The sequence below is a fragment of the Anticarsia gemmatalis genome, chromosome 2 (genome assembly GCF_050436995.1).
Source record: "Anticarsia gemmatalis isolate Benzon Research Colony breed Stoneville strain chromosome 2, ilAntGemm2 primary, whole genome shotgun sequence".
NCBI classification, from domain to species: Eukaryota; Metazoa; Arthropoda; class Insecta; order Lepidoptera; family Erebidae; genus Anticarsia; species Anticarsia gemmatalis.
Window position 1 is genome coordinate 7,006,268 of NC_134746.1, and position 25,972 is coordinate 7,032,239.

Genomic DNA, 25,972 nt, shown 5'->3' on the forward strand with positions numbered 1-25,972 from the left:
GGCCACCTCTCGAGGGACCTCGGGTTGTCCCCTATTTGTCAGACGACCGCTTCACGGTGAATTTTTTATGGACATAACTTATGTCTTGAGGGATTTTCACGGGGTTTGCGGTGTCGGCAAAAGCGGGTCGACGTTGTAATCATTGCGGTTTTAATGTTATGTTTGGGCTCTTTAGATTAGATAAATGTGTTATAGTAACAGGATTGCCTCATAAAGAGGCGTCCTTTAAAAAACGTAAATAAAAGTGCTACATGAATAACTCTTTCCTGTAAGAAAACGCACAGCTGTCAGTCGACGCTCGTGGCTGCGCGTGCGCGCTTAAACTAAACACATTTCTACAAACGATTGCCCTAGAAAACAAACATGCACTGGCGATAGGAGTGTTGCACAGGGCACAGGGCTGTTCTGCAACTGATAATAACTTTGACAAATATTTGTGCACCTCGTGGGACTACGTGCGTACACAACATTTAACATGTCGACGTCTGGTCAAGCTATTACAAAAACGACGTTGTGCCACACTTTTTACTAGTGTAAGTAAACGACAAATTTGGCTACTAGGGATTTCGTGGGCCGATTTCTCCACAGACTCATAGCGTCATTTCGCGAAGCATTAAACTAACGACCACATATTCACTATCGGCAGACAGCCCTATTAGTTAGGGCCGCGTGTCGGCAGCATGTGCCGCCGCCTCCGCCGGGCCCGGCTGACGGCTCCCGAACCAAAACAATTAGATCTCTACCACCCGGTGTCTCTTAACACATCCATGATATAAAACTTTTGGTGTATACAGTATACTGCCATCATTCAGAAAACATAAAGATTTCATTGACGCATTCAATCTTTCCGCGCCCCTGTCTGTTATAACATAAACAAGGAATCGAATCGTAAAGGACGCCATTAATGTTGCCAGAATGACAGTTAAAAAAAGAATTCGATTATAGTTCAATCACGACAAGAGAAATAGGTTTATTGGAAATCAGCGGCGTAACCGATTGATTAGGTATTTGAGTCACCCGAGCGTTATATTGAAACGGACAGATGGTAGATCCGGTACAGGCGTCGCAGTAGGGAAGTAAGCAAATTAATTAACCGCAAATAAGTCCGAGCGAACATGCGCGCCGCTGACAATAATAATCTTCGCGACTATCAACACAAATGTACACGCTGACCGAAGGACGACTGTGGCCCGCAACTTGTGCCGTGGCCGTGATTATTCTGAGAAATCTAATTATACGCTATAATTTGAACATAAATTTAAGTCACTGTGAACTTAAATCACTCAAGGGACTGAAATAGGTACGCGAAATGAAGTAATTGTATCATTTTCAGGAGGTACCGTGACAGCTAAGTCCTTGTTTGAAGATGCGCATATTTCAATGTCCCTAAAAATTGTGAATAAGTAGCGACAAATAATAATTAGAGGAGTGCGAAAGTCTTTGTAATTGAAGAGATTACGAGTTTGAGGGTGGGCGCTAACTTGGTAACAAAGTTGTTCGTCGCTGTGCTCCACTTTGTTTTCCGCTGCCGTACCTAGAGCTCCAACTAACAAAATTGTTAATTCAGTACTTCTATATTAAGAGTTTTGTGTAGCATTTATACGAAGTTTATGCAAAAGAGAGCAACTATGAACTGAAGCGGAGAAAGCAATCTCGCTCTGTCTGCACCTACCCGGTGGCATACTAGCCTGATATTCAATAATTAAAATTTTCTAACATTTTCATACGTGTAACTAAATTTACTTGGAATACACGTAAAATTCTTCAATATCTTCAAAAATATCCATATAACGCTATACGCAAGAGCGCGAACGAAAAGCACAGTACTGCATTTTGAACCAAGCTCGCGTAGTCCCGATATGTAAACAGTAGGGCCCGTAAACCTATCGTGTGCAGCTTTGTTTATCCGTGCAGATACACAATAGCGATTCAGACATGAACCCTCACTAGAAAGCAAACGAGGAGCTATACTGAACCAACGTTCATATGCAGGCCTCTTACTTAATCATGCCTAAATAGATCTTGATTTGACCAAGAACATGCATATCTCACCACAGCTACTACAAAAGTTCGAATAAAACAGTCTGAAGCAAATAAGGTTTAATATAAAGCGGAATACCTTCTGCATCGCCATTTGTCACGCTTCGCTCCAAGTGACGAATACATTAAGAGAAATTAAAACAATAAAGATTATAATTGGATGCTGTAACAGAGCGCAGACATCAAGTTCATGGACGGCCAATAACCTAGCGCCAGGACTCGTACATTAGTTAAATTGACAATTTAGAAACACATTTACTAAAATTGTGCAACACGGTCTCTCACGCGATTCATTCCTCTCGGCTCAAACGAATTAAAGTGGCTATTGTATAAAAATCTCTGTTCGTTTTAGCGTACATTTATTCTACAAAGTCAAAGTAATCTATGTTGATATAAAATGTCGCCAAAAAGCTTTCCGTATCCTACTAGTAATAGGCAATATTACATCCACGAGATCTTTCCTGTAGATCCCGTCTCGAGGGATTCTTATTAACATCAACCATACCATATATTGGAAGCAATCACATATTTTAATATAAATAAATAGATAGATATATCTACAATTATATACAAGGTTCATAAGGGGAGTTGTGATTTACTATCTTATAGCTATAACGAAGCAACATTATTTCCACAGAGGTTTCTATACAATGTCATTCGTAGTGCACTAAAGTGAAAGAGGATTTAATGCGATCATAAAAATAAAATTGCCTATTTTCATGAATCACATTATGTTTCACTCTACGCTCTACCCACTCGCTCAAACTGCAATTCGGAACGGAAACGTTTAAGTTAAATTGTTTTCGAAACACCTAAATGGCTAAATATACTTTAATAAGTAGGTATTAGTAGTAAGCAATTACAAGTTACAAGAATGACTCTAAACTTAACTAACTTTCAAACTGCAAAACGATAAGTTAAGACCCTATACAGTTTTAAACACAACAGAAATACCATGAACAATCATGTTTCTAAATTAGTATAGACGTGGGCAATAAATTTAAGGCAACAGTTTGTTGAAATACATATTAACAGTTTAACTAGTTTAGAGAATCGCCTGCAGAGATGAATGTAAAACAAAAACGTTGAGAGCTGACATGACAAATCGTTGAAATCGCGTGGCGAGCGTCCCAGTCCGACAGACGGTCGCGCGTCCCAGTCGCGCTAGAGGGAGGCCAAATTGCACGGATCCTTACAATTCACATTTATTCGAAACTCGGCTCGTAGATTTATATCGCCGTAGATTGGCGGCGCGCCTCACGCGATCTCTATACACTGAAAGCAATTTCAACGTCGGCCACATGCGCTTCGCGACTCCTATCCCTAAGAATATAAACATCAGTTATTTCCACCCGCGCGAGGGTTGTGTATGACTCTAATATAACAATGATTTGATTTGTTCCGTACGATTCTTTCGTAGGAAACTTCCGTAGACACGCGTAGACTAAAGCCCATCACGTAACATAATAAAGAAAATATCGCGAGCAAAATATTAGCGCATGTTAACAGAGCGGTAGGTATACGAACGATGTCAGTTAAGGCTTTAGGGTGCGAAGTGAATGCCATTCCCACGCGTCAAATATTTCCGGATAGCGCGGTAATTAATGCTCGGGTAGCGAAGCTAGACAATGCGTCAGTGAGCGAGCCATTAGCTGCACAATTAGTGCAATTGTCGTTAATTTATTGGTGTACACGTCGACGGCGTCGAGTGGCGTGTGGCAGTCGCAGCCAGCGGCGGCAAAGAGACGCGTATCATGTACAATCAGTAATGACTGGTGAAACGTTATCATGTTTAAACTGTGACACTTGATGGACTAGATAATGTTTCATATCTTATTTTAATAGTTCGGAAATCGCTGATATAAAAGATAGCCATATTGAAGCGTTTCCTATTGACCCAGATACAGTATCGACATGTAAACAAGCGTTACGAAATATGTCCAGCCTAAATAAAATTTTAGACTCATTTTTGTTTAACATTACAATTATATTATAATAATTTATTATTACAATGAACAATTATTTGTTCAAGCGGGTTTCCCACGCGATATAAAACACGTTTCCTGGCGCTTCACAATATCATATTTCATACAAATAATAAATACAGATAGTAAAATGCCTCGTTATGTACTAATTGGAAAGTCGATATTATTTGAATGTGGTAACCTAAGACCTACTCATTAACTTCTGTCGATATTTTGACGGTAAAAAGTTCCATTCTAATTTGTTCAATCAATTGTATTAATTTCTTTATAAAAAGACTGGTTCTTTGTGATGTAACGATCGGCCTGAGCATTAATTTGATACTTGAACAATTCGTTGACATGAATAATTTAATTTACATGTTTTAGGCTCCCTTGACCATTTCTTGCGGTTAGCATATATTAAATATTCAAATCATTGACTGGAAGTTACATTGTGCATGTTTATTGATTCAGACGGGTGCAGATAGAGCTGCGATGAAAATTAAAATTTGATGAAGTGAAAGAGAGAGCTTTTGGTAGAGTCGGAGATAATATACCCCTAATCAACCTCAGTCCGTAGATCCCTATAGTTTATACGTATTTTATTATTCGTGACGTTATACTTAAAGCAGTAACCGTAATCATTATACAGATAAGACAAGTCGTAAATCTATGAATCATTCGTCTCCTATCAAATGTTGTTTACAACAACAAAACAAACTCATCTATACTCCAAACGTACTACAGACAAGATCATGTTAATAGATTAAGTGGTAAATTAAGTTTGCGATGTCACACCCTCGTTACTTGGGGACAAAATCACGTGCCAGATGGCAAAGCACCGCGGTTTTAAGTAATAATTTATTATGGCAACACTAAAACCACATGGACCGTGAGAAAATTAATAGCAGATAATCCTCAACTAATTGCGCTGTGATGAATTTAGAACTCTATTTTAATTAGTTCAAATATAGCGGGCGATTGGTGCACTGTTTTATTTTGTATGTTGTCGGAAAGTTTAAGAAGTAATAGGTACTCGTAATGAGCGTAACATTTTGAAAGAGGATTTAATATCATACCCTTTTTTAATATCATAGTTTCTATTACTTTAAGATTCCAACATGAAAAGTCATTTCGTTGAGAGTATGACATTATCTTCAAAGTCACGTATCTCAGGGCCTGACTTCAATATAACGATTATCTAAACTCGTACTCAATACATATTTCATTTAGATTTTAGAAAATTTACGCCACCTTTCAGAATCACATAGCTGCAAATCAAAACCAATTTGTGAAATACCTATGTATGGAACGCATATTCACTAATGCATTAACCACTGAAATTGAGGCCGAATGGGTTCATAGTTCACCCTAAACGAGATTAACTGCATTGTGAGCAATCCGCATCAAACTACTATGAATCAATAGAACCGAATTGATTTAATTAATCAAATGCCAGTCATCGCGGTACCTGTTCAGCGAATGATGCACGAATAACAGGTGGAGTTTTACTGAAAAATACGCTTTAAAACTTTCATTTCAATATACGAAACGTACCGTTAAGCGTTTAATGATGCTCACAGTACTATGTGGAGATTTCGCCAAAAACAAGTACTGTATTTAACTTTTATTTCAGTGAATACATCTGACATTAATTGTATCCGCCAATGTCGCAATTAAATTCTGATTTGTGATCAAATCCTTTGCAACAAAGTAGTATTGCACAACGGAACAAAAGTTTTAAACTGTAGAATAGTATGAAGCTATAAAGGAAACGACTATACCGGCCAACTAGTAGAGGAAGTGATTTAGTTGAATTCGTTCCGCCCCGGTCAACGGACAAACATATTAATTTACTATTCCGACAAAATCGGCTGACTTGTTGATTTAAGAAGTTCATTTTGTCGCAGGTTTAGATTGATGGCACTGAGTCACACGAGGTGTAGCGACGAGGGCGAATACAGGCTGTTATTTGACTGTTAGTTAACTGCCAAGTTGTGTTCGAGTACAGTCGTGACGTACAATTTGAACAACACTTAAAAAGTTTGGAAGTCGCTGCAGCCGAAACTACGCCAATTCCGAAAATTGTACTGTTCAAAACCTGCAATATTTTTCTTACATTTGTTTATAATAAACAGATATAATAACGTGTGTATAATGTACTTTGTAAGTAATTTGAAACACCCCAAGGCCAATAATAAACAACACATAGGTTAGATACGTTCTAAGTAAAGCAAGATAATTAGGAGCGAGTCTGAATAATTAATTTATAAGGTTCACCACCTCGGGGCAATGTCGCGATATAATTGTATGGAATTCCTTATACGTACAATTATCAGTAGTAGTAAATTACAGCAGCCCTTTTCCGCGATCCTTTTACAATTAGACTTAGACTTGAGGGTAATGAAATAGCAAGGGTTATAGCTTTTATGATACGGGTACATAGTAGTGGTTCATGTTTACCCATCGCCCTTCTTACTCGTCCCCATGTACACGTCTTTCCGTCCCACTGACAACAAGACTCCACATTGACGGTGCATCCATGCGTTCAGTAATTTCATGTTAATGCTTGCGCATGTTTTGTAGAAATCTCCGTATATATTTGTTGAAAGCGTTTTCTAGCTAAACGTCTAGTCATAGGGTACAAGACATTGAGAAACTACTTATTCTAGAATTTTAAAGTGCTTCATGAATTCACCTCCACAATTACGATGTAAATGAGATGTTATTTTTGTTAAAAACTGAATTAAAAGACATTGCTATTATGAATAGATAATCTATAGGGTAGAGCTTTTAACTTTTAAGGCTTCATCTTATGTACCTATCAAAGAAATTTCACTCAAGGAGCGATTTAAATCACATTTATTTATTTTAAGTAGTGTTCTAATTTTTGTTTATCGTGAACACAGCGAGGCCTCGGAAAAACCAGAAAAGTAGAAACACATAAAGCGTAAACAGAATTATCGGTATTGATGGATTTAAGTCATTCATGTTAGGCAGTAAATAGCACAAAACGTGTAAATATGGCATCTCTGAGAGGTCTACACGTAGAGGTGAACGTACGATTAATTCTCGCGATACATACGTTGTTTATCAAACTAAGTAATAAAGATATGTGACGCGGCTCCTGCTGCGTCCGCGTGATATATGTGACGTTTTATTGTGTTGTCACTCCAACTTATGAAATGGCCAGATAAAAATGTTTGTCAAGTTCAGTTGCAGCTTCGTGTTACGCTCAAGGTGAAATATTTTGTTTATTTATTTATTGCACGTTAAACCACGTTTATTTGAAACAAAAACCCTCTTAAAATTGTAAAAAAGGAACTAAGCTATCTTTGCAAGGTATTTTTGCATTTCTTCACAAACAAACGGTTCCAAATGTACACGAAATACAAAAAGCTATGCTTGAAATACTTCTAACAAAGGTTCCGGTTAGTATTCATCAAGATTCAGCGGTTCATATCTCTCTAATCTCGGCACAAACTAAAAATAATATAAAACAATGTCCAACTTTGCAAACTAAAATTAAATTTTCATTTTAATGTCTTTTAAAATAATGGACAGTGGTCGGTAACAAAGGGTATATTCATTTATTATATTTTCTCTGGGCACGTTAATAATTTTAAACGTCATGTAACAAAGGTTTTAGTCAGCATAAAAATGTTGTGCGTTCAAAAGGTTAATACATTGTAAATTTTGTTAGCGGACAGCAGGCATGTTCAAATACATTAAATCATGTCTGCATGTGGTTTTTAAACATCGGTACGTGGCGTCGAGCAGCAGTGTAGTATCAGTGAGTTAGTCGAATATAAATATCATTTGAGGCTTGTACGAATAACAATCAATACATTAAATTTGTATGTCGCTTGAAATCTTATAAATGGACTAGATATTCCAGCGCATGTATGTATGATAGTGCACGTAGAGCACATTAGTGCAAAGTTGTCTTACTGCAAAAGGTTTACACTGGAGTAGAAGAAGCGTCGGCGTCGCTCGCACTCTGAGCACAAACAGGAACATGAAACGTGACACTATTACCATATCGCGTTACTAGAAACTATACACGAGATCTGAATCTATTGTTGTAATGCAAAAACTTTGAGAAATTCAAATAAAACAAACTATTGTTCGTAATTCCATGAACACAGTTCCGTTTATCAACGTGCTGTAGACGGCACGCTCAGATAGCTCTACTTGTCGGAAATGATAAAAGAGTACAATATTAAATTAAATGGATTTTTAAAAAGATGCATCTGTACGCGAACAGCTACACGATAGATTTAAAAAGTTTCATACATGTGTTAAAAAAGGCGTCTTAACAGAGAGACTAAGACTTCCCGAAATACCTTTCTGTTCGGAGAGGGCACAAGTTCAACCTTCGTCTATATATTAGTCGTAACGAAACTCACGTGTGGTTAACAACACACATGGAATTTCAAAACCGAAATGGAGCTTAGATAGTGACAGGATCCTTCGTTTAATCACAGTAATCCATTTCCTTTGGTTGACGCTTGAAACGTGCTTGGAATCGCAACCATTTTTTCTGTATTTCCCACATCGGTTAGACAACGGTATTCGGTTAATGAAGGTTAAAACTAATATATTTAAAAGAAATGATATAGGTTTAAATCAAGCAAAAAAAAACCATCGAACAACAATTACTGAAGCACATAGTTATTAAGACTCAAAAACGCTTTCATATTAAAGATAGAATTCGCCTACATACCTTATTCTAATAAATAAAGTTGTATTTAAATGAACTACAACTTTACGATTGCTAGTCAAACGAATTCTGCAGTAAGTTACCTACTCGTGCTTTTGCGATTAGGATGTTTGTTCAAAATGAAATACTCAAGGTAATCATTTACCTTCACTTCAATTTTCTTCAAATATTTTTTTTATCTGCCTAATATACAACACAAACAGTATTTCATAAAATATTTACGAGCGAATAATACCGTCTCCCTCCATATCTACGAACATCATCATTAAGCCGCCCTGCTCCATCGGAGGCATTTATTTTAACAAACTGAATGTCTTAACAAATTGTATCCAATAAAATTTGTCTAAATTAATGTGCCTCCGGTACAAACAAATCGTTCTGGCAATTCGTCGTTTCTAATAGAACCCGGAAATTATTTTTCACATTCACCAATGAACCGACTACCTCTTCACAGATTTAACATTATAATTTGAAGGAATTGACTTCAATAAACTCAAGGCGAAATCGATCGAATTTAAATGACAGAAATTATTGTTATTAAATCAAGCCACTTAAGAATAAACATTGTTCAAACAAATTAATAAGCCCTTTGCCCCGGTTTTATGATACTCGTACCTTTCAATTGGACTCATTTCGGACGAATTTAATAGCTTCACGATATTCCATCAACGAATGATTTTGTAACGTTCGTCGGAATTATTTCAGGTTCTACCTTTATTTATGATTCTTTAAATGAATTTATTTTATGTAAAATACAACCGTGCCTCAATAATCGTCAGTCATCTTGCGGCCCAGTCTAAAATTTACCCAATTAGACAAAGAAAAACGTAGAGATATCCATTTACTAACAACCCAAGTTTTTGTCATAATTATAGAAAATTATATTTTTGCAAAAAAATATTTTATATTTCTATAATTACGAACATTAAAAGAATACGTTGAGACTTTTTTTATTAGTGGTTAACAGACTAGGTATTCCGAAAATGCTACGACTTGTTAATGACTGCAATTAAATTTATTATTAATACTGCAGTGGTTTCTTTGTTCCATTTCTTGACGATAATGGTCTCGGATAAGCTAGTTTGAAAGCACGCGAAAACAAATTCTAAATTATTTTAACTAGCCGGTTGTAAGGTGAACATCGGAATGAAAATGCGAGGCAGCGCAAACTTTCCTCTAATTCAACTAACTGAATTTTGTTAACAAATTGTCTTTGACAGAACTTTGATCCTTTAAACATAATGTAATAAGTTTTAAGTATATTCCAAGGTGTAAGTACTCACAAATAATGATAATTCACATCTTCACTTAGACAAGCTTGAAGAGTTGTTAATGTATGAAGAAATAATTTCGTGTAAGATGTAGGTTCGGCAACAATAAAGATAAAGTAGCAGGTTATCAGATCGCCAGCTTCCGATCCATGTAGAGCAAAGCCGACAATGTTTGTGAGTGGAGACAGATAATTTGAGTTAATTTACGATTGGAGCGATAACGACCCGCACCGGCCTATCCGAACGACGTGATAGATCGAGGCCTAGATACCTACACTCTACAGACACAACCGCCTCGTTAAAACTGCCACCAATTGAAACAGAATTGTGATACCACTCTAATATTAACGCTACTATTAATGGAATGAGTTCCGCGTAACTGCAGGCTGGTTAGATATTTGATCAGATGACAGCTACGATAGCCGACGAGGCGGGCATCTCTTTAACAGAACACATTTCGAAACACAAGACTGAATAACTGACTAGAATTCTTTGAATTGATGCTGCACCATTTGTTCAAATACACACACAAATGTCTACACGTTTGAGAAAGAAAGAGTTTTTATTTACAAACTGTAATAAAAGCATAAAATCTACGATGTCGCATTGTACTATGACAATACTTTTGGTCTGATTTAAACGACTTGGTCACAAAGAATCAAACGTTCTAGAGCAATAGCTACCGACGCATAAATATACACCCACACAGGATTATGATAAATAATATCAAGTACACAGTTCGTAACTGTCGGGCCGGTGCATAAAACAAGATGGCCTTCAGCCACAACAAACCCAGATCTTAATCTGACGTTTATCCCTTATTAAGTAATAATATATCCAACTTGAACCACCGGTTAATAGAGCTCTGCCGTATAAGGAACTTGTTTACCCAAACCGTAATGTGTAACGCATTAGTGGGTAAACATTAGAGAGTACAATGAGTGTAATCTCGAGCTGAACAGCTACAACTTGTCAAATAAGGGAAGAGCGCGACCTCCCGCCGTACGACACTACTTGGGAGGTCCGCCGGTGCTGTCGACGACAACCAAATTAATAGCTTACAAGTGATCAGAGATAGCAGAGCCACCTATCACCGCGTGAGAACTTTCTTAACGTCCCAAACACGCATTATACTAAGCATTCTTTTAAATCGCTTCAGCGGTAAACATTCTCCATAACGTCACAGATGCATAAAATCAATTACCGAACGATGACTTCTTGACGAGAATACGACATGTTTCCTTCGTTACAAAAAGGCGTCGAAGGTAATGAATAAAATATTCAAAGTCGTCGACTATTTCAATAGATCGTTGTGGCCCCTAACCTAATCCAACACATTATCCATCTGTCTTGCTTGTAAATTTAAATAACCCTTTGTGACTCTTCATGTCAACATGCTTCTTGTAACAAGATGACGCACTGCATGCAATCAGACATTTGAAATTTGTAAATAAAGAATGAGTATTCACCATCCACAAAGTGAAATTCAAATACAAGTTCAAACAGACTCATGCGTTTCTCAGGTAAATACATGGTATTGTAGGACCGTTTATAATAGTCTATATTCTACTGACAGTGTCTTTTACTACCCTACAGTAAATTAAGTACGCCGTATAGATAATATTTTTAGGTCCAATAAAAATTCAGTTCGGGCGATAACGCCCGCCCAAGTGCGGTCGATATAGGGAGGGTATGAGAAATAAGATTATTTTCGTTGCAAATTGATCAAACGAAATTTATTTTGCGCTCCCCTCTAGATAAGACAAACATTCACAACGAAAATAATGATACTTTTTCTGACGAAAGCTTTAGAAAATAACAGTATTAAATTGACTGACCAGAAGTAATAATCACTACCAAACGAATGTTTTGCGCGGTCAACATTCCATTTTAGGATATATTAGAAACTTTTATAAGATATAATGAACACATGTCGCGCAAAGAGGCAGCGGTTGTCAACCAGGTTTATGAAATCAAGCAATAGATTTTTGTTACCCAACCATAAAACTAGTGGCGATTAGAATCGTACGCGTGAATTGTATTGAATAGACCACCGGTAAACTAATTTTGTGGGCTCACCACGTGACAGACAGTTAATTTACGACTTGCTAACCGGCATGACAATGAGCCGTCAACAGTTTAGGACGCGACAAAATTGATATAATCAACCGACCACAATATAACAATTGTGAACCACTATGATCTTAATTGTAGTCAGGTGTCGGGAACGTTTCAAACTATTATTTTGACACTTACAACTTGGTCTAGATTTTGGCTAGAGATCTTTGAGAACCTTCTACACATATACTTGGCACGCTATTTTTCTACATTGCGCATAGTTTTTATCTAGAGAAAAATGACAAATATTTTAGTTAGTAACTTGTCTGTTCAAATTATTACTATCCCGAAGTACCTAAATGCGGAGTCCAGAGTCCAGAGGCAGAATAAAACGTTTATGTGCTTGTATTTATAGAGCGCGACACTTGTGTCAAAGTATCTTAGGTACATTTCACAAATAAAGCCGTTTCCATGATAATGTCCCATCGTGGCGGACCCGACAAATAGATTGTACCCATTATCCCATACCATTTATTTCTATGACTACCTCGAAGCATCCAGTACCTTGGCCGACGATATTGTGTGTACGATATCTGCCTACTTATGTATGTACACTATGTACAGTTCGGTTCACATACAAACGTTTATGACTACTAGACAGGGTCAGTAGTAATCAAATTGAAATTCGTTTTCAATCAACGATGCTCACCACGTCCGAGCGACCGTATAATCCCCAAGGGCGGCGAACAATAGTCGGGAGAGGTGATTTGCATGGTTTCAGTGTATCAAGTACCTATTATTTATGTACATTCGGCACATTTGCATGCCCAAAACAGGAAAAGCCGACGATGGGCCCAAGGACACGTCGACAACGACGCCGCCGCTGATGTAATCGAACGTCCCTCTTGTTCTGCGCCCGGCACAATAATAATTCATATTCAAATTTCGGGCCCCAAATAATTATCACGACATGAATTTATTGCGCTACAATATGACTTAAACTCTTTGTCGCCATTTAGGAACCGAATATGGAATTCTGATGAGACACGTGCATCAGTTTACACAGCTTGTAGGCACTGAGCCATTGGTCACACAAAAAATTTGTTCGTGCGCCGACAAAAAATAAATGGAGCACTTTCAACTATTTTAAATATTACCATGACAGCGAAGTTTTTTTTTGTATCGGGTACTTACTTCCAGCCGGTAGAGTATCTTGAAAAGAGCCATATTTCGTTACTGTGCGGCCGAAAACAATGGCAACGTTTTCGCGCCCGCTGACAGTTGCACGGTCGCTGCAAAAAAACATACTAATTATTTTCATATCAGTGAAAATAATACTTAAAATATAAAAAATGCAGTATAATACTGTTAGTTACTTGGGGATGCGCAAGACAACGGGTAATTATACACTATATTGATTCTATCGTTCTTTATTGGGTCACATTTTGTACCATTTCAATCATCAAAGATCGTTTGAGAAATTCCGCACAAATTAAATATAGCAAAAACGCTATGACATTTAGAACAGAAATGTTAAATCGTGCCTCGGCATACAATTTAAACGAGAGGGATTTTCATTTCCTCGATTGGGCGTGAGTTCTTTGAGGGGGGGGATCAGTACTGTGTGCGGAAATTACCAGTGAAATCGGTATCAGAGCGTCGGGAGCGGACGCACGGCGCGGACAATCGGTGCGAGCCGAAACGAAATCACATGAAAAGTACCCTAACAAACTTAAATACACTTTAAATTAATTTAAAAACACAACGCCTACTAGTAGCTAAATAGAAAAGGTTGGCTACTCGTCTATTCTAGGGCCTAGGCTGTTCATTGTAATCTTAGGTCAGGAAACGATTTTTACCTTATATATGTTACTGTAAAAGCCCGAACGGTGGTAAATCCTAAGATTTTCCGGTATAACCTAAGATTTACCAACTCGCAATGGTAAAAGTCCGAATAAGCCAGAGTTTAAAAACTATGTTACGATATATAAATATATTATAGGGGTAGGCAGAGACCAGAGTAACATAAGCCATTGTAATATACTTATCCAGGCAAAAAGGCTGAGACAGGAACTTGCCAAGATCCATTTCAATTTATTCAGCGATTACGACGTGATTGAATAACAAAGACACACTCATCTCTCGCAATTTCCACATTAATATCATTAAAGATAAGATATTCGTATCTTAAAAGGAAAATTATTCGATATTCATACAAAAGCATAATAGGATACTTAAAAAGAGCGTTTGTGTTTATTTGTTTGCACGTTTTTCCCGCTTGTTGAGAAAACAAGTCCGTTTGACGCCAGAATTTGAGACAACAAAATGAACTGCCTCCCATTTTATGTTGATACTCAATGAGATGGCTCATCGTTTATCTAAATCGATCATGCAGATGCTTAACATTAATTTAATTTGCCGATTATTTATTAGTTAGAGATACTATTTAAATAATATATAAACGTGTTTTCATTGGTTTAGTTCTATTTTCTTGGTGCAAAAATAATAGTACGTCAAAACTTTCTAAACACAATAAGAATATTCTAAAGATATTATACATAACTTTGAACTAAAACTTTGACAAAACAAAACTAATCAACCTAACTAGACTATTTATAGGCTCAAAATGTTATCACATATATCATGAAGAAGGTGCGAATCACTAAAAATAACCATCATTATACTAAAGGTTTAACTGATAAATGACAGGGATATTTTACTTTGGTATAAAAAAGCTACAGTAAAGTTGCAATAACAACAAAAACGATATTCGTAAATAGATAGAGATACTCGTGTAAGACTTCGGCGGAGTGCCTTTTATCTTTTCTCTTGTTCTTATTCTTATGCCGAGGTATCGCATCATAAAAAAGGTGAACAACGTTTAATAAGATCATAATCACATATTCAATTAACAATCGCGTCATGTCAGTCTCTCAGTAACACCGGTGATTATGATGTCTAAAAAAACTAGAACAAGAATTGTAACAATGTGATGTTACAATAGGCGGTTTTTATATTACTCTTCAGTGGGAGGACAAGGCCGACGATAGCAATCACACTTCCTGCACAAAATGTACCCTCTTTTATACAGAATCTATGTAAGTACCAGTATTTAACGAGCGAGCCCTGCGGCTTCGCCTGAATCAAACTCAATTTGCTATCTACGCCTCGGGAAGAGTATTTTATTATTCCGTATAAGTTTCTCCTAATAATTTCATGCTACCGTATAATCGGTTTAGGGTCCCAACGCCTGGGTGTAACAAATTGCGGAGCCAGCTACAATTTCGATATTATATTTTAATATCATTATCAATATTTGCAACATTTCAATCACGTAGCAAAGAAAATTAGAACGGAGTCAGTTTTTCACAGACGATGAAACAAATCTAATAACTTTGTCAAATAATCCCGCCCAAATACCATTACTGGACATTTTCACTACAAAGAGTCAATATCACGACTTACGGATATCTACTCTTTGTTCATTTTAAACTAGAGAAGGGATAGTGTGTCCAAATCGCAGAGTAAATTAGGAGGACGGAAACGAACTGGCCGGACTTCCGCAGCTCACTCACAAGTGGGCGAGTAGCGCGAGATACTCAAATACCAAATTACACGAACGTAGCTAGTCGTGTAAATAAACTCACACTGAATACAACTGGAATATTTACTAACATGCGGCTAATGGAAAGCGCAACTTGAAGCTTTATTGATATATTACGAGAATTATGGAAGTTACAGCTCGAATTTGAACACGCCATTCTAAAGGTAGAGTTAAATATCACTGGAAAATACACAGAAACTACTCCAAATTGTATGCAAGTGCGACGATAGCTAAAAAATCTAACATTATGTAACCAACCGCTCTTATGTAAGTGATTCTAACATTTTCCGGCTCAACACTTCATTTACGCTATCAGAAAATTATATAAAACGGGAATACTATTGAACGCACACACAGTGTGTAGGTAGTAATAGGTATAAGTTAGTGTGCGGAATAACAATAATAAAATTCATATTATTCCGATAATTGGTAAAACAAATTATGTAAATGAACTTAAAGAGAACTAGCACAGTAGTGAAATATAATATCTAAAATTATGAGAGAAGTTTACAGCGATATGTCGATGTTCAACGCAAAAACTTTTGATTGGAAAGGCTAAAACTTAGACGTACTAATAATATAAAGAAGAAAGTTCTCTCCGCTTTATATTTTGATACGAATCAACGTACAGACACTAAAGTCTGATGTATTTTTATCGACACAGATCTAGGCTATAAATAAAGAGACTACCTAGATGTTTTTTTGCTAGTCTTCGCCGTTCTTATTATGTAACAAACAATATTGCGAGTAATGCAAGAATCAACCGCCATTGATGTGTTATTAGCGTATCGATCGCGACTACCAGTCTCGAGAAATTCACGGAAATAGCGGAACAAATAAGCGTTTGATTGAACGACAGTCAATCAGATCTCATACATGTGGAATATTCCCCGGGGAGCGCTGAAATAACTGTAACGACATCAAACGTAAATAACGCCAGTATCTTTCTGGTGTGCGGATGCTAGGACGCGGACGGTATCAAATATTCGACAAAATCTTACAGGCCCGCAAAAACATGGTGTTTGCACATATACGCGAGGATTCAAGAAAACTGAATTATTTATTCTCCATTAAGTTTTCCGCCGCGTTAGTTTCATGGAGAAAAACAAAGCCCGAAATTCAAATAAGATCTTTGTTTTACAGATTCATTTATCAACATTCATAAAGACAATCTATCTGTCTATTAGATGTTATGCCATTGCCACTAATATTTTCCTGTAATATTAATGCTACTTTCATTCGCATTATTCATAGTTGTCACATTGATTTAACAACTTTTTATCTTCGAACCTTTCGTTCTTTCTCACGCTTTGATTAATGCAACCAACAGCAAGAATAAAATAATAAATGTTGAAGGTTCTTTACATTATACACATTTATTGATTGCTATTCATACACAAAACAATTAATAACCAGGGTTCATTTAATAAAACATGACAAAGAAGTCAAGAACATTGATATGAGTTAAGAGCATAAACGTTAAACGCATTTATAAGCCAAATATTTTTGTTTTAAATAATTTACATGGGGGCGAAACGAATTCTATAGAACAATGACGGCAGACCATGTAGTGGTACATTGTATTGCGTAGAAACAAAGCAGTTAGGAGGTAGCCAGAACAACATAATATGTATGCTATGCACATAGAATTAAAGTTGGTTCTGTACCGGAATACATCCATCCTTTGTTAAACTCGTCTGTCACGAAACTACAAAAGTAAATGCAATGAGGAACCGTTGATCGGTCTGCTACTATACATCATTGTTTTAAGCAGGGACACGGAAATATAAAAAAACAAGTCACTTCAAAGTATATTTTTTTTTATATTCGATTATATTTCGACCGAAGTCTTAGAACGTATGCATATTTCTGTCAACGAATACGTGATCACGTTAGTAATCATACGTCGTGCTATTTGTAGCTCCGACAGTAATTTTATATGTCATAATAAAATATGTAAGCAAAATTACTTTGTCTCGGTAGAACAGTTTTGGTCCTGCGTCTATAAATTTGCTAGACATTTTTCTTTAAAAAAAATAACCCTTCAATGTTATTTTTCAACTTTTTGTTAAATAACAGTTGCATAATAGTTAACACCGTATCCATAAGAGGGTTTAGAACATTGTTGAAAGCCACATCCCAATACAGTAGGCAGCAGGCGGGGAGAGTGCGGGTGAGCAGGCGAAGCGTTAAAATATTTACACTGCGGTTGAAAACACGCGCCCTCGTTCTGAGCCGCGCTCCCAGCCTTCTGCCAACCGACATATGGACAAACTACGTATCTAGAGCAGACAATGACTTTGAAAAATGTACAAAACATCCATTACTAACATATGGAATGTAGGGATACTTGTGAAATCGGATGCGAATAGGGATGTTTGCTTTAACGATGAAATTGTAAGCTTCTTCTATTCTTCATTCTTCGTTAAATGATAATATTATTATCTATTAAGACTACTAGTTAAGAAAGACTTAAAATAAAGCATACATAGCTCTCTAGTTGTATCTCAAGAGAAACCAAAACGAATTAACAAACACAAAAGAAAAGGACTAATCAGATTTGTCAACACGATCAAGACTAATCAGTCCTGCCGATGACAATATGGCTGACCGAAACGGTTATTTAGATCGAGCGGATCATAAATCTCTGTCTGTCGCAGACATACATTACCATCTGCCGATTAAGATGCGATATTCATCGACACATACCGACATAAATTAATATTCTTTAGCACAATAGACCCGTCTGTAATAAATTTATACATACCTAGTACAATGAATACATCATTCATTCACGATATCGCATACTTCTTCAATTGTTCGCTCGAGAGAACGAATGAATGAAAGTGTTTAAAGGTTGCGTACGTGCGGGGGCGGTGGGCGCGGTGGGTGCGCGTGCGCATACACCAGCTTCTTTATATTATCTATGACCTATAACCCGATACGTTATAATATCGCTGTTTTTATTCAATTAACTAAATAACGATTCGATTCAATTTCGGTGGTCGCTTCCCGGTAATCAATTTTATCTCTACATGGCGACAGAATACAAGTTCATTAAGATTGTGGAATATTCCAAAAACGGTCACTGGATACCATAAATTTTGTTCACAAAGATATTATTGATATTAAAAACCGGAGCACACAATACCTCCAGTATTAATGAATCCAGTTTTTTATTCGTAGCACACGCCAACGCAAATTGCTTGGTTTCCATCATGAATAGAAATCTATCTCACATGAGCAGAAATGATACACTTTATAGCTTGAGCCTTAAGGCTATCGTGGAAGTAGCTACTTGTCTCAATTTACATTCAAATCGGCTTTATTACGGGGGAATATCAATGAGATGCGGAGGATCACGATATTGCTTTTTAATATGAGCAACTTAGTCACGGTAACCTATACGAAATAATAACATGTTTTAACATAAATACGTGACATGTTGAGTGAAATAAAGACAATAAGAAGTAATAAATATAATAGAAGATGTACAGTAACTATTTTCATTTAAAAGGATTCATTAAGCAAGTACTGGTAGTAAAGCAATCTCAGATTTCAGCGAGAAAGCTTAATTTTTATCACGTCAGATGCGATGTCATCAATTTTCGTAACTAACGATAACCGCCAGCGGAAAAGAGGAAAAAAAATCCAATTAATCTCAGGATTATAGTACGCGCACTTTACTCAGCGCCTGATACTGAAAATTCATTTTTAATTAAGTCTGAAAGCTCATCCACAAAGAGCTTTAAATGTTTGACGAGTCAGCCGCAACGCCTCTAATTATACCACGATTATCATTTACATTTACGTCTATGTGCCGACATTTGACATAACCGCTTTTATGAACCCGCGGATTTCAACTCCAACGTTTTCCACGAAATGTGTAATTTAATTTGTAAGAAGGTGGTGGTACAGTGTTGAGAAGTCAAGTTGCGAGGGTGACGTAGCGTGTTCTTTTAACGCGTTCGCCATTTTCGCCAATTTCGCCATGTCACCGTGCCGTGCGAGCTTTAATAGCCTACTCTCCGGGTAACACCCGTGTTTTCATATGTCTGTCACGTTTTACAGAGATTTTTCAATGAGATTTTCGAATGCTGAATTGGTACAGGTGAATGTAGTAACTCATCGCTTGCTTTCAAATTATAATAAGGTCAAAATAAGTAACTGAATTTTAAGAAGTCTACCTTTCACATGAGCCTGTTTATAAATGGAATATCTACAAGTACAGATTTACTGGCGACTTCTGAACTTTAAGTGTAGGCGAGACCAGTTTAAAGCTTTCAAATGCAATTTAGCACACTTAACAGAAAGGAACCTCAGTCGCCCACAGTCATTCCAGCTCACCCACAACAGTTCGCATGTCTAGACACCTACGGGGAGAACGGGAGAAACAGGTGCTGTTGAAATGTGGGCAGGAATTTTAATATATTGATATTACAAACCTTTAGATCTAAATCCATGACTAGGTGCTTTCCGAAGGAGGTGCCGCCAGTTTTCTGTATGTGCAGAAAGACCATGACGTCATGTGCATTCAGGTCGAATCGGAAGTCGTCGTGGAGGACCTCGTCGTACGACAGACCCGGCTGAGCGATGACGTCTGGCAGTGGCCGACCGGGAGCTTCTGCGTATGTTAGAGCCAACGACTCGGACACTCGCTCCCTCGGCGACAATGCGCACACCTGCGAAACAAATACGAAGTTTGACAACAGAAAAGGTAATAGCAAATTCTATTGATTAAAAATAATTAACACGCCAAAAAACCTATCAATATCGTTACTGGAAAATAAATAAACCATTTTGCCAAACATTACTACTGACTAATTACAAGACTTTATTAACTTCATAAAATTCAGAAGAACTGTTGTGACCTCTGGGGAAATATATTAATCTACGAATATTATTAATATTCGGTCCGCCATATATTTGCTCGAAACTTTCATTCAGAGCAATCCGCAGAGACCGCTTTTGTAACTTGCACAGAAGGGATATTTGCCAATTTTTGATATACCTTTTAGTTCTTCCTATGTTATTAAAATGTCGAGGAAAAGCAAAGCTATATTTGAAACTATAATATAATTTACTTAATGACTGTGAAAAAATGTGTATTGTAAAAGAGACCCACTCTTCATTTTAACAGCAGTTTTAGACTAGAAGTAATTAACTATGTAGGTATATAGACGCTATCAAATTGTCAAAATTTCACGTGTGCGATGTCATTAGACTGCGCCATTTGCTATAACAAATTATTTTAATGTGGTTTTAAGGCAATAAATTTTGCATCCAAATATGGATCGTAAAACGTTATAGGTAATCAAATTTTATTAGCATAACATAATAGAAACATATGGAACTGGTCTCATTTGTGGACGTCGCTTTGTCATTCATATTTGTCGCAAAGGTTGTGGAGAGGGCCCTAGTGGCCCTTGAAAAGTTCATCTATTAGTAGAGGGCGACCTCTACAAAGGCGTATCAAAATCAACTTGATATTGAGGACGGGGTTGTGTAGCCAGAACCTAAATACACATTGGACAGATACGATTGAAGCATAAAAATATGCGGTTGTTTGTTGTATACGCTCGAGCGATATTTTACTGATATTTGCGAAAAGGTTTTTGCTTATTGCCAAAAATATTATATCTAGGTACCAAAGCTACTTTCTCATGGGCGATAAAACAATGTTTACTTGTGCTTTTGCTAACGTATGCCTGACTTGACTGCTGTCTGATACATGATAGTTATTGAATAAATAATGTAGTCCTGTTGACTGGAAGTGTGTCACATAACATACAGATCAACGTAAAAATTGCAAATGAGTAAATATATAACTACCTACATCTAATTTACATACAATATTGATTGTAGTAGGTACTTCCGCGTTCCTAAATAAACAATTATACAACAAGCTTATCATGGCCGCAGGCAGAAGGGATTATTCATTCACTGTTGAATACGTACGGATTAGCAGAGAAATTATACATAATATTATAATTTTTCGATAATATTGCACAAGTTTTGTAAAATATATTATTACAAACAATATTAACAAGCGGATTACTACTGGATAAAATCAATGGATTATAATCAACTAACGGATTTAAAAGCATGATGTTTATTTATTTCATCAAACACATAATAACTTATGCAACTATACAATATGTTTGAAACCACAACAATTTAAGTATTTAACATAGCTGAGACAACATATTTCTATCAGTTCATCCATATAGCCTTATGGAACTATACATGTATAAAATAATATACATAGGTCCGTAAATATATTATGGTCTTTAATAAACGGCTCTCCTTTTCTTGTAGATTATCGCGTAATAAGATCACGTTAGCTTGCCCCTATTAGTTTGGCGACAGCCCTTAAAAACAGAGTTAATGAGTTGGCTTACATCAAATTACCCTCACTTTTGTGGCGGGAGAAATCTGAATGTCAAAAGCGGTCACTTATTCACCGCGAGGGAAAGGCTGTTTAAATTATGCTCTTTTTACTTAGTAATCGCTATAACACGGGCACAAATTACATTTCCTGATTTTGATAATGCAATATGGATATTGTATAAAAATAATATAGATTTTGCCCTTTTAGGAGGACGTTATATCTAAGCATAATTCTGGTAAGTAGGCAACATCCAAATAATGTGGTGATACACACACATATACGTGCCTATATGTGCTAAGCTCTTGAGCTTCTATCAAATTCGTTTGCCTTAAAAAATATATTATTTCCTAATACTTTCTCTCAAAACAGAAAGCACGTACTAAATAAACCTAGTCACCATAACATTATTATAAAATTACATTTAGAGTGGAATGTACGTTTCTCTGACATTTTCATCAGACATTTTTATATTAGTATCACGCGTCCGTTCCATTCTCTCAGTAAATTTTACGCAGAGCAGTTACCATTGTCTTGTGTAATTCACCACGAAAATATGAAATTTTATTCAACTTTCCCGTCCTCGGAAAACTCTTTATTAAAATAAGCAGTAAATGAATTGTCGGGAAAACGCGTAGACTTTACAAGCTTTATACCTATAATCCTTAGAGAATATCTAATACATACTAAGCAACAAAGATCACTTGATTACCTACAGTTATATTCCTGATTATTTACCGAGGTCTGGTTTATTTATTGGCATCTGAAATAGGTATCGCGTTCTGACCTTTCGTTTCTGTGTTGCAAAACCAATAATTTACCGGTTTTTAGAAAGCACTTGAAACTGTAACATCTGATTAAGTGGTTCCGGGACATTGTATTAACTTTCTGCCAATTAAGATAAGGATAAATATATTTTGCATTAATGTTTAAACTTAGGTAAATAAATTATATGTTTACAACTTACATAATAATCGTTTTTATACTATTTTAGCGCGTTTTAGTTATAAATCAATACTATTTTAATACATTGTTTATCCACGACAGGTATTCAATTGAATACCAAAGTTTACCTTTTAAGTGTTGCGGAACCAAATCGAGTTTCAGAAAGCGTCGTGTTTAAAAAGAAGTATTATTTTAACTCCAAAGTTGGAAAGCCGACTTTGAAACGTCGGCCGTGTAAGATCGCATGAAAGGAGCCCTTAACCTCTTTAACGAAACCAATTTCTCAAGTTTATTTCTCATTTCTCGGCATATTTTCATGGTTTCCGTTACAATAAAAACCAATCTGGAAGGAAAAAATGTTTTAATATCTTTTAGACTCACGTTAAAGGTCGGCGGGGGTTAAGAGGGTGACGAGATAAAGGGCGTCTATCCTCTCCTCGCTTGTTTGTTCGACTAATGAAGTGGGTAGAGCCGCACAGCCCCAGCGCCATTAATATACAGTTACAATCAGCACTGAACCCACCCGCCGGATCTACTCCACTTATTATAATTACTGCGAGATGTCACCAGAATGCTTCCTTTCATAAATATGAATTAAAGTCATGACATTTTTTTTAAAGCAGCTGCGTTGCGCAATTATCGGTCTACTGTGAAAGCAATGTATTTGGAATCGTATCGATTATTATTCTAAATAGCCCACTCATCGATCAAAAGGTTTTCGCGGCGGATTACTCATCATTGATGCATTGGTATCGAGTGTAAAACATACAGAACATAATAAACTGTTAATGCTAAGAAATACGATCTGGCGCCGGTCGCTCAACGCTACAGTAAGTAGGTATATCTAAAGATATAGAAATCCTATTATATTAAACGTTGAAAGTTATAAAGTTTATCTTCAACTACAGCGTCTACAGGCCGTCGGAACTTAGCGAAGCACTTGTTTACCTTCATTGTTTTGTTATCTTTTCCTACTTGACACACGGGAGTGTCGCGCAAACTTTACACAAGCAACTTGCTCTGTAAAGTGAAGCAGTCACAGATTAGATACTAGTTAGTGAGTACAGTGAAAATCCGAGATGTAAGTATTCGTAAACTACGGCATACACTTAATCGTACGCTAACAACGCTACGGTCTAGCAAAGACTTATTAGGCAAACCTATAAAAAGAAATGACAACATTAATATAAAACTGAGCTACAATAACAATTTTATTGCAAACACCACTTACCTATAAATAATTTCTGTAGGCACATAATCACGCCTCAAACGACACAACCATGTGTTGACATTACTGAATTAACCAAAAACCGCAACGTGCCCTGCATACCCGTTCGTCGACGGCCGCTCTAACTTATTTATCATACAAGCTCGTATTTCTGTTAATAACGGACGAAATACAACTGTAGGGGAGTGGACCACGCCACGAGTGCCTGAAGTAGAGCAGAGAGAGTCGAGAGTAATGCGCAAGGTCCACACTATTTTCTTACCCTGAAAGTAAGCCCTAGTTCCGATATAGGTCAAGTACATAACGGTTTATCAACATGTAGTAACAAGGCTCAGTTATAATAACCAACAAAATAAATGCGCGGATCGCGTGTGAACGTAATTTAGTGCAGAAAAAAATGTTTAAGCTCTAAATTATCGGTATTGTAATGTCCGAGCTTTAAGAACAAACTGCACGAAACCGCTTTTCAATAAAGTACAAGCAAAGATTGTAGATAAATTAAGTTTGTATTATTGATCATCATGCTAACAGCGAGCTTTTGTTTGTTTGTTTTAGGGATTTGCATGTAAACGGATTGAATTATCGATCAGGGACGTTTAAGACGGTTTATCTATGCATAATACAAACTGTAATTTGAAATAGCTTTATCGAATTACTTTAATGGATTTAGTTCTACCTAAACGCTTATGTCGTATTTTAGAAAAATCGTAAGAAAATGAAGTAACTCTGTTTCAACAAGATCGCTTCTCTGCTACTGCATTAACGATTAAGCGTTCATTGGAACTTTTTCGTTACTTTTTAATCTTGTTCTTTGTTATTTCTTTCCACTGCACAATGCTCACAGAGGCTTACAAAGTAGGTATTATAAAACCGCGAATAGAGTATTTTTAATGCTTTATGTTGGTCATTCAACTATAAAAGGTCTTAGCAACAGCTACTGAACCGCCTCGTTCGCATTCGATAACGTTTACCATTAGACAAATGCCTTTATCCTGAGATAATCCTGTAACTGACCATTCTAGAACATCTAATTAGGTTAATTGAGCTAATGTACAATGCTAAATGGTTACAACATGCCTGCAAATACTGAATACGAATCGTATGTGTAAGTGAGTAATTAACATAACTTATTTGTTGAGTAGGCTGTGCGACACTGGCGGACATTTACTGTACTTAATTGAATAATGACCAAACAAACTCAGGGATTGTTTGTGAAGATTGTAGAGTAAAACCTATTATTTGTTTGTATTTAATAAGGGAGGTCTTAAACAGCTTAACTGAAGCCGTAGGATGAGTTCACTATATTTTTTTACGTTATACAATGTCACAGAGACATAGAAGAATATGTTAGGCGTACAAATCTAACAGATAAAAGGTAGTGGAACGAACAGTGCTCAAGACAACGTAACCTTACTGTGTTATTATAATCAATAATTGGGTATATCGACATATTGCTACAGGACTAAGACATTGAAGAAACATAGAGGTTTATACCAAGCAACAGCAACAACATGGGTAGGTAGTCTAAGATATCGTAGCGTAGGCGTCTATCCAGGTGTTATCCTGTACATTATCAATTCACAGCGCGGTCGCAACGGCCGACAACTCGCCGCGCCATATGAGGCCGTTGGGACCTCGCACTCACTCTATACGAAACGCCACTTGCGTGCAAACACATGCAATTTTATCCTTTGTCTCCACTTCAATGCGAATGCTAAACGGATGACCATAACGGGAACTGGAAAGTGGTA

General features: G+C 36.7%; 1 protein-coding gene across 1 annotated transcript in view; it reads right to left on the bottom strand.

Moving 5' to 3' along the window:
• The window catches only part of Hs6st (heparan sulfate 6-O-sulfotransferase), a 65,171-nt gene that overhangs the window by 36,242 nt on the left and 2,957 nt on the right, over positions 1 to 25,972 (bottom strand). The window contains exons 2-3 of the mRNA XM_076128443.1: positions 20,106 to 20,342; positions 13,251 to 13,348 (exon numbers count right to left, since the gene is read on the bottom strand). Coding sequence (XP_075984558.1) covers positions 13,251 to 13,348; positions 20,106 to 20,342 — 335 coding nt within the window. The remainder of the gene's footprint in view (positions 1 to 13,250; positions 13,349 to 20,105; positions 20,343 to 25,972) is intronic.